General features: G+C 43.2%; 1 protein-coding gene across 1 annotated transcript; it reads left to right on the forward strand.

Moving 5' to 3' along the window:
• The first annotated feature begins 2,341 nt into the window (after nucleotides 1-2,341).
• Nucleotides 2,342-10,715, forward strand: si:ch211-195b15.8 (dual specificity protein phosphatase 8). Its single transcript, XM_061711246.1, has 5 exons — nucleotides 2,342-2,506; nucleotides 2,771-2,863; nucleotides 6,222-6,381; nucleotides 6,459-6,582; nucleotides 8,675-10,715. The coding sequence occupies exons 1-5, from the start codon at nucleotides 2,342-2,344 to the stop codon at nucleotides 9,402-9,404; spliced, it is 1,272 nt and encodes a 423-aa protein (XP_061567230.1). The 3' UTR covers nucleotides 9,405-10,715.
• The last annotated feature ends 2,618 nt before the right edge of the window (nucleotides 10,716-13,333 follow it).

The raw sequence follows: 13,333 nt of genomic DNA on the forward strand, positions 1-13,333 counted from the left end.
TTCCAGGTTGACTCCGGGGGTTCCGGTTTCCTGCCTCAGCCCTAATAAAAACATGAACATTCAGTTGGTTCTGACCAAATTTCTGGTTTTTAATTTTAGTATTTGATAGTATAGGAAAGATCAGTGGTTCCCAACCTTTTCCAACTCAGGGCCCACTTTTAAGTCTCAAAAATGTTTGCAGCACCTCCGACCTCATACATACAAAGGCCATATAATGCGTTCACAGAGCACTTTTTTATTGAAAGGTATCAGCATCAAACGTAGATAAGTCAAGTGCAATGCAGTCCCGCTGCAAAGTGGTCCGACCGATAACAACTAAAGTTCCTATCGCTCATCTGCTTGTCACATATCTAATACTTGAAGGAAAACAAAACAATGAAAATAATATTTAATAATTTTTAATATAATTTACAACATAACTGACATTTAAAACACTATTCTGTATATTTTTATTTAATTATATTCCCCCCCACAAAAATCATACTTTTTTGGAAATGATTTGGCGGCCCACTTGCAATACCTTCGCGGCCCACCAGGGGGCCGCGGCCCACAGGTTGGGAATCACTGGGATAGATGATGGATGGATGGATGGATGGGTGGGTGAATGAATGGGTGGATGGATGGGTGGATGGAAAGTTCTTTCACACAGTTGTAATGAATGAAACACACATTTCTGAGGTAAAAACGATACTTACATGTAAAAGATCTTGATCGTTGGTGTAGACACCTGTCACTCAAACATGTCTGACCAATGGGGAAGCTCCGCCCACTGCGGGATGTTTGTGTCAAAAGGATTCAATCAAAAAAAAGACTTCAAAACTTTTTTCACTTCAATCAAAAAAACAAAACACTTCAAATCCTTTATTGATGAAATGATAAAGACACAAATGTCCTACCCATAATATGGCCCAAACACAAAAAAACACTACTTCAATCAAAAAAGTTGCTTCAAACAAAACAGTGTTCGAATGCATTTTTCTGAGTCTGATTGAAGCTATCTTTCTTTTTTGATTGAATAATTAAGACACAAATCGACCTCCATAGATCAAGCCAGCCCTAGCTGGTGTTTGGACACTGAGTTCAACTGTGGACATGGGAAGAATCCATGGCAGTACAAACCGATAATTACCGGGAGGAAACAGATAGTGTGTCACTCAGACGAGACGTGCATGTTTGTTGGCTGTTGTGCGTGACTTCGGGCAGGATCCAGACATCAGTCTGGGCTGCAGACAGACGGATAGACAGACAGATGCACCGCTCTCATCCGGGCGAACAGCTGTTCCGTCGATCCATGCTACCCTTCCAGAACTGCTACTTTGAGGTTCTGCGCACGCGCACAGTCGATTTTCAAAGTCTGATTGCCACGTCCATCATTCCTTGCATCCCTTCAATCCTTCAAAATACACTACCTATGACGTGAACATTATACAATAAAGAGAAAAAAAACCCCAATTCTATCGCTTTATTTGATATTAATTCAGTCATTCAGGGAAAAGGGAGTGATTTAGGGAGTAAAACACAGTAAAATTGTAGCTCTACAAAGGTAGAAAACCATTTTTTGATTGGGTAGCAAAAATCGATAGACAGACGCCATCGGTTTATGCGGCGGTAGCATTTGTCGACGAAGCAGCAGAACTCGACAGAACACCGGTGTTCTGCCAATTTCTGCTACCTGCTGAGAAATGCTACTTTGTGGTTCTGCGCATGCGCACAGTCGATTTTCAAAGTTTGCATCATTTCTTGCATGATGTAAAATGGATAATATGGGATGTTGAGTATTTGATCCTTCAAAATACACTTACCCATGAATCCATGAATGCATTACACTTTGTGAACATTATACGATAAAGAGAAAAAAACAACAATTCTATTGCTTTATTTGATATTAATTCAGTCATTCACCTTTATTTAACCAGGCAGGTCATTAAGAACATTCTTATTTACAATGACGGCCTGGCAAGAGACAAGGAAGTGGTTTAGGGAGTAAAACCAATACATCCATGAGTAAAACACAGTAAAATTGAAGCTCTGCAAAGGTAGAAAACCATCAGGGAGCATTTTTTGGCAAAGCAGCAAAAATTTCAGAACACCGGCTCAGAGTTAGCCTACACGGAAATATCTGGGAGGTTGATGAAGCAATGACGACACACCATCAACTCTCTCTCTCTCTCTCTCTCTCTCTCTCTCTCTCTCTCTCTCTCTCTCTCTCTCTCTCTCTCTCTCTCTCTCTCTCTCTCTCTCTCTCTCTCTCTCTCTCTCTCTCTCTGCCGTGGAGAGCCCAGCTCGACGCTGATTGGCTGCAGATGACATCACCCAGTAGTGATCTATTGTTGGGGAGAGGATGAGCTCATCGTCCAGAGAGGAGAGCAGGACGGAGAGCAGCAGAGCTCTGCACAGAGTTCACTCAGACAGAAAACAAGGACCCGTGTTGCTGCAGGGCTGCAGAGAGCTGCGACACAAACACCCCGAGCTGCGAGCAGGACACCACTCTGCACAGGAGAGCACTGTAAGTCCAAGTTTCATCAGAACATTCACGACGTGCATGACAAAATATCACTTTATTGTAAAAAAAAAAAACTATTTTTTTTTTTTTCAAAATGAGTTGACGTTTGTTTGTATTCCGTTGCATGATTGCACAAAAAAGTATTTGCCTGGGAAGTGATCTGGGCAGATTGGGAATGAAAAAGCTTGTATATTTGTGCACAGCTGTGATCACGTGACTGGAGCTCTGGCCGCGTCTGACCTGCGTGATTTGTGTGTTTGTGTGCAGATGGTTTGGTCTCGGGACCCGGGGGCGGAGCGACCCCCCCTCAGCATGATCCTGCCCAGGCTCTACCTGGGGGCGGAGAGTGACGTCACGCAGGTGAGACCAGCTGCAGCAGGGGCGCTCCAAACATGTTTGCTAGGGGGGCAGACGGGGCCACTTCAATCCTTGGGGTGGAACCAAAACTAAAAACCATCATTACAGGATTTTATTATACTTTAGTATACAGGCTCAGAAATACTTTTTTTTTCTTCTTTCTAACTTGTCTGCATATATATTAATCGTTAATATCATGTTAGTAAAAACCTAAGGCATATATACAGGACTGTCTCAGAAAATTAGAATATTGTGATAAAGTCCTTTATTTTCTGTAATGCTAATATGTCATACATTCTGTATTCATTACAAATCAACTAAAATATTGCAAGCCTTTTATTATTTTAATATTGCTGATCATGGCTTACAGCTTAAGAAAACTCAAATATCCTATCTCAAAAAATTAGAATATTCTGGGAATCTTAATCTTAAACTGTAAACCATAATCAGCAATATTAAAATAATAAAAGGCTTGCAATATTTCAGTTGATTTGTAATGAATCCAGAATGTATGACATGGTTTTTTTAATTGCATTACAGAAAATAAAGAACTTTATCACAATATTCTGATTTTCTGAGACAGTTCTGTATATTGTTTTTTATTATATGGCTCAGAAATACTTAAAGAAATGCCTACTGATATGCATTTTGCCCAAATGATTTGGGATGAAACACATAACTGACCATAGAATCTATGTAACCGGCAAGTGTTTTTTTTTTATTTTTTTTTATTGAGGCCAGTGGGGTGGCCACCCCTGGCCACCCCCTGGTGGCGCCACTGCCCAGCAGATCAGCACGCATGCAATCACCGTAAACGCTGCAAACTCAGATCTGCATAAATCACGAGTCCATTTGTACCAACTAAAGGAAAACTAAAGGAAAACGCAGCACTGGTTCAGTTAAACTTCCATTCCCCTGCAGAGGAAACTTTTGCTGCATTCCAAGTAGCTCGGAAAGTGGAACTGGAGCGGCGTCAGGCTCCGGCATAGACGGTATAATTACTAGAGAGACTGGACGGATGTCACCCGGAGGTTTACGATGCATCATTTTATGGTGCCGTGTCCGGAAGACGGCTGGGACACGCCCACCTCTGCAACCATCAGGCTTCTCAACTTAAACTTGAACAAGACACAGGAGTTGATTGTGGATTTTAGGAGAGCCAGGATTAAGACAAGCAGTTTTTCTGTTGTGGGAGAGGTGGAGAAATATAAATCCTGTATGGCAGACTAGCCTGGAGATGATTAACCAAAGGAGGATAGTTCCTAAATGAAGACGATCGTGGACAGACAGACACCATCCTCTTCACAACACACTGCTCAATCAATCAAATTTTATTTATATAGCAGCTTTCATCCAAGTACATGAAATACAAGGTGCTTAACATTTTGAAGGAAAAATAAGAATAAAATAAAAACTAGGAAACCAATGCACACTGACATACAATATAGTTAATTAAAATGAAATAAATATAGAAATAGAAATAATGATAAAAGTTCAAGAATTAAGGCTAAAAAATAATCAGTACACAACAATAAAATATAACAATAATAAAAACATTACAAGAAATAGATACATAAATAAAACAAATCCCTCTAAAAAATGTTAAACAGAATAAAACTAAAACATTTGATGCTACATAAAAGCCAGACCAAAGAGTCTAAAAATATCCACATTTCCAGCTCCTCTCAGATCCTCCGGCTGTTCCACATTTTTGGAGGATAAAAGTGGCTAAAAGCAGCAAATGTTTTAGTTCTATTCTGGGGAAACAGCTAGAAAGGAAGAGCCAGAGGATCTGAGTTCCTTCCTGGTTCATAGAAATAAAAAACATCTCTGAAATATACTCGTATATGTAGCACTTTATAAACTAATAAAAGAACTTTAAAATCAACACGAAAACTACCAGGTAGGCAGTGTAAGGATTTTAAAATGGGCCTAATGTGTTTTCTCCTCCTGGTCTGAGTCAGAACTGGCGCTGCAGCGTTTTGAACCAGTTGCAGCTGATTGATGGTATTCTTGGGTGGACCAGTAAGAAGAGCATTACAGTCGTCTATCCTGCTGGTTATGAAGGCATTAGTGCATTAGTGTCGGAGCTAGAGGCTTCACTTCTTGACCATGAATTACGAGGAAGTGATGACAGCCAGCCATCGGCTGAGACGCTCAACCATCGGAAGTGAATTATGCACACAATTGTTGTTTCATATACAGGACTGTCTCAGAAAATTAGAATATTGTGATAAAGTTCTTTATTTTCTGTAATTCAATTAAAAAAACAAAAATGTCATCCATTCTGGATTCATTACAAATCAACTGAAATATTGCAAGCCTTTTATTATTTTAATATTGCTGATTATGGTTTACAGTTTGTGCAAATGGACCCGTGATTTATGCAGATCTGAGTTTGCGTGCTGATCTGCAGGGCAGTGGCGCCACCAGGGGGTGGCCAGGGGTGGCCACCCCACTGACCGCAATAAAAAAAAAAAAAAACACTTGCCGGTCACATAGATTCTATCGTCAGTTATGTGTTTCATCCCAAATCATTTGGGCAAAATGCATATCAGTAGGCATTTCTTTAAGTATTTTCTGAGCCATATAATAAAAAAAACAATACTTTATTTTCTGTAATTCAATTAAAAAAACAAAAATGTCATACATTCTGGATTCATTACAAATCAACTGAAATATTGCAAGCCTTTTATTATTTTAATATTGCTGATTATGGTTTACAGTTTAAGATTAAGATTCTCAGAATATTCCATTTTTTTGAGATAGGATATTTGAGTTTTCTTAAGCTGTAAGCCATGATTAGCAATATTAAAATAATAAAAGGCTTGTAATATTTCAGTTCATTTGTAATGAATCCAGAATGTATGACATTTTTGCATTACAGAAATGTATTTTCTGTAATGCAAAAATGTCATACATTTTTGTTTTTGTAATTGCATTACAGAATATAAAGAACTTTATCACAATATTCTAATTTTAAAAACTGTGGAACAGCCGGAGGATCTGAGAGGAGCTGGAAATGTGGATATTTTTAAACATAGACTAAAAACTCATCTCCTTTATGGACTTTATCACAATATTCAAATTTTCTGAGACAGTCCTGTAGCCCGGATTTGAGATGTTCTAGTTGTAGTGGTTTTAATTTGACGAGGATATGACGTCACAGGTCACGTATCAGTGAACAGCATTCCTCCGCCGAGGCGGTCCGTGCACCAGCTCAGATCAGCTGATCTGATCTGGTGCATTTATCCAGGCCTCGCTCACAAAACCTCCCTGCAGTCTGAGTGCTGTCGGGGTGGGAGATTATGTGCTTGCATAAATATAAACTCTGCATGTGTGTGTGTGTGTGTGTGTCTAGGAGCGGCTGGCGTCTCTGGGCATTTCCTACGTGGTGAGCGTGAGCCGCTGCAGCCCCCAGCCCTCGTTCCTGCCCTGCTCCAGATATCTCCGCATCCCCATTGACGACTCCCTGTGGGACGACCTGCTGCCCTGGATCCCACAGGCGCTGCACTTCCTCGGTCAGGACCACACACGCTCTCGTTAACCCTGTCCTCTCCCCGTGCTGCCGTGGTAACGGCTCCATGTGTGTCCCCAGATGCAGCCATGTCCTCCGGAGCCTCCGTGCTGGTGCACTGTGCTGCAGGAATCTCCCGCTCCCCGGCCCTGGCCGTGGCCTACGTCATGTACAGCCGGGACCTGGACCTGGACCAGGCCTACAGGTATTAAACTAACATCCTAATGTCCTAAAAGGGGACCTGGACCAGGCCTACAGGTATTACACTAACATCCTAATGTCCTAAAAGGGGACCTGGACCTGGTCTACAGGTATTAAACTAACACCCTAATGTCCTAAAAGGGGACCTGGACCAGGCCTACAGGTATTTAACTAACATCCTAATGTCCTAAAAGACAAGAATGGACCTGGACCAGGCCTACAGGTACAGGGAGCACGGGACACACGTTTTAAACTAACATCCTAATGTCCTAGAAGACAAGAAGTCAGTATTTTTAATCTGAAGTTTATGAAACTCTAACTAGACGGGTAAATACGACGGAGTAATAGTGATAATAAGTCATAATAATATGAGATAAAGTTGTAAAGTTACGAGAATAAAGTCATAATGTTGCGAGAATAAAGTCGTAATTTATGAGAACTAACAGGAAGAGCACGCAGGTCTTTTGTGGAAGAGGAGCTGTCTGGTATATTATAGTATAGTATACTATAGTATAGTGTAGTATAGTATAGTATACTATAGTATACTATACTATAGTATAGTATAGTATAGTGTTTTTTTTACTGTTTTTTTACTTTTTTGTATTCTTTTTTAACATGCACGTTCGAAATAAAATCTTCAAATCAAAATCAAATTAGGTCCTTTTTTAAAAAAAGTCTCCACCCCCAGAAACTCTTCAGGTTGTGTAAACTGTAAATAAAGAACTAAAGAACTCAGAGATTTAAATATATATATATATATTTAAATAAATATTTAATAAATAATAAATAATATTTAAATATCTCATTCTTCATCATTTTATCCCCAATAGAACACAGAAAACATCAAATGTTCAGAGTGAGATGTTATTATTATTGTATTTGATGGAGAAGCTTATTCTGGATTGATGACAGCATGTCTTAGAGGAGTTGGGGTGTGAGCAGCAGAAGGCTGGAAAACCCCTCGTACTGAGAGAAAGAACATGCAGAAGTAATTAGGTTAATGGTGAACAGGTCTGTGACATGATGGGGTGTAGAGAGATGAGCTCAGAGAGGCGGAGGCTCCCACAAGTACCATCTGAGAACAACTGGGAAAAAGGGATTGGAATTTCTCATCATCTGCAGCTCAAAACATATGGAGCTTTTCCACTAGTACGTACTCGGCTCAGCTCAGCTCAGCTCAGCTCGACTGGTTTCTTTTCCACTACAATCAGCACCTGGAGCAGAAGTAGGAGGTTGGAGAAGCTGCTGTGACGTATTTGATTGTGTATCTAAATGAAGGAGACAACAACAGAACCTGGAGGAGATGATAGATGTGCTGCTGGGTCTGTGGCTTGTGTTTGATATCAAGTTAAAAAATGAGAGTAAAAGAAGCTTCAAGCTTTCAGTTTGTCTCGGCGCTGCTGAACAGTCAGCTGGAGCCGTGAGCAGCTATGAAGAGACAGATCTCCTGGTAGATCTGGTCGTTCCTTATCTCCGTCTAGATCTTTTTAATTCTCTCCTCAGCACCAGGTTTATGAACATCTGACCCTCAGAGTTGGATCATGAAACAGACTTCTGCTGTCATGAAACAGACTTTTATATATATATATATATATATATATATATATATATATATATATATATATATATATGATTGAGAAAACTCCATTAACAGGTGATAATAATCTACTTTTGACAATAACTATTTAGTCTACAACACTTTAGAGCGGAAAAATGAGCTAGCTAGCTGTTTAAGAAAAGAAAATTTGTTGCGAAATTGACTTGGCTATTTCATATTTAACGCTAGTTAGACCTGATGGATAAATTAGTGACAATAACGAAGTCTAAAGCTGGAGATTGTAACGTTCCAGCTCGGCCTAACGTTACTCCTTCCACGTCTGACGAGGACAAAGTTTCATCAACCATAAACACATGTAGCTAATAACCCAGTCAGGAACTGGTTAATAAGGTGATAGAAGCAGAATAAAACACATTCAAAAGTTATTATAAGTCAGGCTTAAAACTTGACACATTAAAAAAAAGTGAAAAAATAAGAATTCCAAGCGGGACCTGCTCTGTTTTTCTCTAACCCACTTCCTGTCTGTTTCCCTCCTCAGGTTTGTGAAGGAGCGCCGGCCCTCCATCTCCCCCAACTTCAACTTCCTGGGTCAGCTGCAGCACTTCCAGGGGGCCCTGAGCCAGCGGGCCCCCGGGGGGGACTTCTCCATGCCCCCCCCGCCTGCTGACGGCAGAGCGGGGAGCCCCGGGTGCAGCCGGGGGCCGGACCGAGGGGCGGACCGAGGGGCGGAGCGAGGGGCGGAGCGAGGGGCGGACCGGGGGTCTGCACGCGCTCACAAGGACTCCACGCCACACACACCTCCACCTCCAGGTGGAGACCAGCAGCACAGACTCTGTCCTCCTGATCTGAGCCTCTGTCCAAACCAGCGGCGCAGCCACAACACATGCCAGGGGCCCGGTTCCGGCCCCCCCGAGCCCCTCAAAAAACCCACACAACTACAACTCCCATCAGCCCCGGCGTCTCTGCTGGAGAAGCGGAGGAGCCTCACTCTTTCTCTGACGCCTCTGGGAACGGGCCCCGCCCCTCCCACCTCAGACGCGGTCTGTGTCCCTGGCAGGGGGCAGGAGGAGGGGCCCCGGAGCGGCGGCGGGGCCGGGGGCCACGGGGGCCACGGGGGCTGCAGGACCCAGCTGAGGGAGCCGGGCCTGCTGTCGCCGCTCAACGTCACGCTGAACAAACTGCTGGGCTGGGGGGAGAGGCTGCTGCTGGGGGGGCTGTTCGCCCAGCCCGTCAGGATGGGGACCCCCGCGCTGCCGTACAGGTGCTGAGGGGGCCCCCACCCCTGGGACACACAGACACGCTCACACAACCCTCCTCCTCTATTTATGTATTTATTGAAGAGATGAACAGGAGAAAACACCAACGCTTCACACTGAGCTGGGAACTTTACTCCTGGAAGATTCACTTATTCTAACAGGTATTTTTCTGCGTGTGGAGGGTTGTAGCACCCTATAATGTGAAAATGTAATAAAATTTGCATTTAACTCAATCGAAAATGTAATAAAATCCAATAATGTAATAACTTCACCAATAATGTAATAAAATATCCGGACTAATATTGTAATAACATTTTTACCGATAATGTAATACCTTATTACATTATTGGGAATTTATTACAATTAGAGGTGGGTCTTTTTTTTTTTTTCCAAAACTGATAATGTAATACTTGACAAATAATGTAATATATATGTTCACTTTCAGTCCAAAGTTCTACATTTTGTGTTTTAAGAATCTAAGAATGTTGTATACGCTGGATTTGAAACACCAGAATGACTATTTGGTTAAATTGCAGACTTTGAGTACCATGTAATAAACTCCCAATAACCTAATAAGGTATTACATTATTGGTAAAAATGTTATTACAATATCCGTCAGGATATTTTATTACATTATTGGGGAAGTTATTACATTATTGGGTTTTATTACATTTTCGATTGAGTAAAGAGCAAGTTTTATTGCATTTGCAGGCGTTATTACATTTTCAGGAAATTATTACATTAAAGGGTGCTACAAGGGTTCTTTTTGAGAGCGGTGGTTCAGAGTCTCGGCGTCCAGATGCTGAGTTCCATCAAACGGATCTTCATCATCATCAGCAGCAGGAAACCACCAGAGGAACTCTGAGAAGTGAAAAACAGGACTCAAATCAGAATCCACTCTTGCAAATGTCATGAACTCGTATTTCACTCATTAAAGATCACGAACGCTAAAAGTGAAGCGTTTTACCTGCTCATGAACAATAAAAGCTCATTTTGAATTTGATGGAAGCAACACATCTAAAAAACTAAAAACTTTGGAGATGGTCAGGATCAGGCAGGTGGCACTAACCGCTAACATCTGGAGGAACATCTGCAAACAAGGAGGCCAATTATCAGCAGGTCAGTGACATGACAGCCAGCTCCATCTGCTGTCCTCAGCTCCGTCAGCCTTCCTCAGCTCCGTCAGCCTTCCTCAGCTCCGTCAGCCTTCCTCAGCTCCAGATCCAGCGCTGCTGATTGTAGTGAACGTCACGTGTTGCTGCAGTTCAAAACCACCTGTTCTTTCCCCCTCATTTTGAACATGAACCTGTTTGCTTTCTGCACCGTGAATAAAATGTGGGTTTATGAGATTTCTGGATCCTTGTGTGTTTTTTAAACGTTTACACTGCTATAGGCTTTACTAAACAGAAAGGTTTTTAAGTTTAGTTTTAAAGGTGGAGGTGGTGTCAGCCTCCTTAACCCAGATTGGAAGTTGGTTCCATAGTAATGGTGCCTGATAGCAGAACGCCCGCCCTCCAAATCTACATTTGGATACTCTAGGAACTACGAGTAAACCTGCACTCCGAGAACGGAGAGTTCTGCCAGGAACATAAGGCACTATCAGGTCTTGCAAATAATGCGGAGCTAAGCCGTTTTGGGCTTTATATGCAAGTAATAAAATTTTAAATTGGATTCCTGCAGAGCCCAGGTGGTGTCCTGATGGCGTCCTCATAGGCGTCAATTCAGTCAAAGCTAGGGTATGGCAAGGTTACGAGTCACAGAACTTAACTACAGTATCAATGAACATGCCCAGCAAATACTCATACTTTTTTTTATTTTTTTTTTAAGGAGAATTATATTTTATTTACAAGTTAAGTTTTTTCTGGGACCGCAGACATTTTTTTTATACTCTTTTTTTTTTATTTAGGCAACAAAGAATCTGAGAGCATCATGGGTGTTACAAAGTCAAGCCAATATAGTTTCTTCCATACACCGTGCTACCGTGTCATATCTTTATTAGTGTGCATACATGATCCATTTTTCCCAGTACTTGTCACAGTTCTGCAGTTCAAGTTTCAGTACAAAAGTGAGTCTCTCCATACAATAAACACCTTATACAATCTTCAGCCACTGATCTTTTGTTGGAGGATCAGCCTGCAACCAACTACGAGTTATCGCTTTCCTGCTGCTTGCCAGAAGTATCTTCAGCAAATATTTATCTTTAAGAGGAACAGTTTTTGGCATCTTTCCTAAATATAGTGTGATGAACGAGCAATCTAACTCCACTCCCAACATTTCAGATATCGCAGTTGCCACCTCCTGCCAATATGGCTGTATCTTTGGGCAAGCCCATAAAATATGGTAATGGTTTGCCATAGAGGTTCCGCATTGCCTCCAACAAAATCCCCGGCTCTGAGTGTGTGTTTGTAGTGCTGTTATTCTGGGGGTGATGAAGTATCTCACAATATTCTTCCAGCCAAACTCTCTCAGGGCTCTTGAGTGTGCAGTGGTTGCCTGTGTCTCAAAAATGTTAACTTTTTCAAGGCCTTTTTTGGAAATAACATACACTTATATTGCTGCTATCTAATCATCCATCCATCCATCCATCCATCCATCCATCCATCCATCCATCCATCCATCCATCCATCGTCCGCTCCTTATCCGTTCCTGGGTCGCGGGGGCAGCAGCCTCAGCAGAGATGCCCAGACTGCCCTCACCCCAGACACTTCCTCCAGCTCTTCCTCCATCTCTTCCTCCAGACACTTCCTCCAGCTCCTCCGAGGGGAGTCCGAGGTGTTCCCAGGCCAGCCGAGAGACATAGTTTCTCCAGCGTGTCCTGGGTCTTCCCCGGGGTCTCCTCCCGGTGGGACATGCCTGGAACACCTCCCTAGGGAGGAGGGACATGCCTGGAACACCTCCCTAGGGAGGTGTCCAGGAGGCATCCGATACAGATGCCCAAGCCACCTCAGCTGACTCCTCTCAGTGTAAAGTAGCAGCGGCTCGAGTCCGACCTCCTCCTGGGTGACCGAACTCCTCACCCTATCTCTAAGGGAGCGTCCAGCCACCCTGCGGAGGAAACTCATCTCTAAGGGAGCGTCCAGCCACCCTGCGGAGGAAACTCATCTCGGCCGCTTGTATCCGTGATCTTGTCCTTTCGGTCACTACCCAAAGTTCATGACCATAGGTGAGGGGAGGTGCGTAGATTGACCGGTAAATTGAGAGCTTCGCCTTTCGACTCAGCTCCCTCTTCACCACGACGGTCCGGTACATCGACCGCATAACTTCGGACGCTGCACCGATTCAATTCAATTTCAATTCAATTTTATTTATATAGCGTCTAATACAACAGATGTTATCTCTAGACGCTTTCCAGAGATCACCGATCCGTCTGTCAATCTCCCGCTCCATCTTTAGCTCACTCGTGAACAACACCCTGAGATACTTGAACTCCTCCACCTGAGGCAGGACCTCTCCACCCACCCGGAGAAGGCACGCCACCCTTTCCCAGTGGAGAACCATGGCCTCGGTCTTGGAGGTGCTGATTCTCATCCCTGCCGCGTCGCACTCGGCCGCAAACCGCCCCAGCACATGCTGAAGGTCCCGGTCCGATGAAGCCAACAGGACAACGTCATCCGTAAAAAGCAGAGACGAAATCCTGTGGTTCCCAAACCGGATCCCCTCCGGCCCCTGGCTGCGCCTAGAAATCCTGTCCATAAAAATTATGAACAGGACCGGTGACAAAGCGCAGCCCTGCCGGAGTCCAACATGCACCGGGAACAAGTCTGACTTACTGCCGGCAATGCGAACCAAACTCCTGCTCCGATCATACAGAGACCGGACAGCCCTTAATAGAGGGCCCTGGACTCCATACTCACTGACCCCCCACAGAATGGCACGAGGGACACGGTCAAATGCCTTCTCCAGATCCACAAAGCACATGTAGACTGGTTGGGCAAATTCCC

The sequence above is a fragment of the Cololabis saira genome, chromosome 21 (genome assembly GCF_033807715.1).
Source record: "Cololabis saira isolate AMF1-May2022 chromosome 21, fColSai1.1, whole genome shotgun sequence".
NCBI lineage: Eukaryota > Metazoa > Chordata > Actinopteri > Beloniformes > Belonidae > Cololabis > Cololabis saira.

Bases quoted from the DNA above. Each gene is read 5' to 3' on its own strand.
- si:ch211-195b15.8 (XM_061711246.1), top strand. From the start codon at position 2,342: ATGAGCTCATCGTCCAGAGAGGAGAGCAGGACGGAGAGCAGCAGAGCT. The intron at 2,864-6,221 runs GTGAGACCAGCT...GTGTGTGTCTAG, and splicing joins CGGAGAGTGACGTCACGCAG to GAGCGGCTGGCGTCTCTGGG. The intron at 6,583-8,674 runs GTATTAAACTAA...TTCCCTCCTCAG, and splicing joins GACCTGGACCAGGCCTACAG to GTTTGTGAAGGAGCGCCGGC.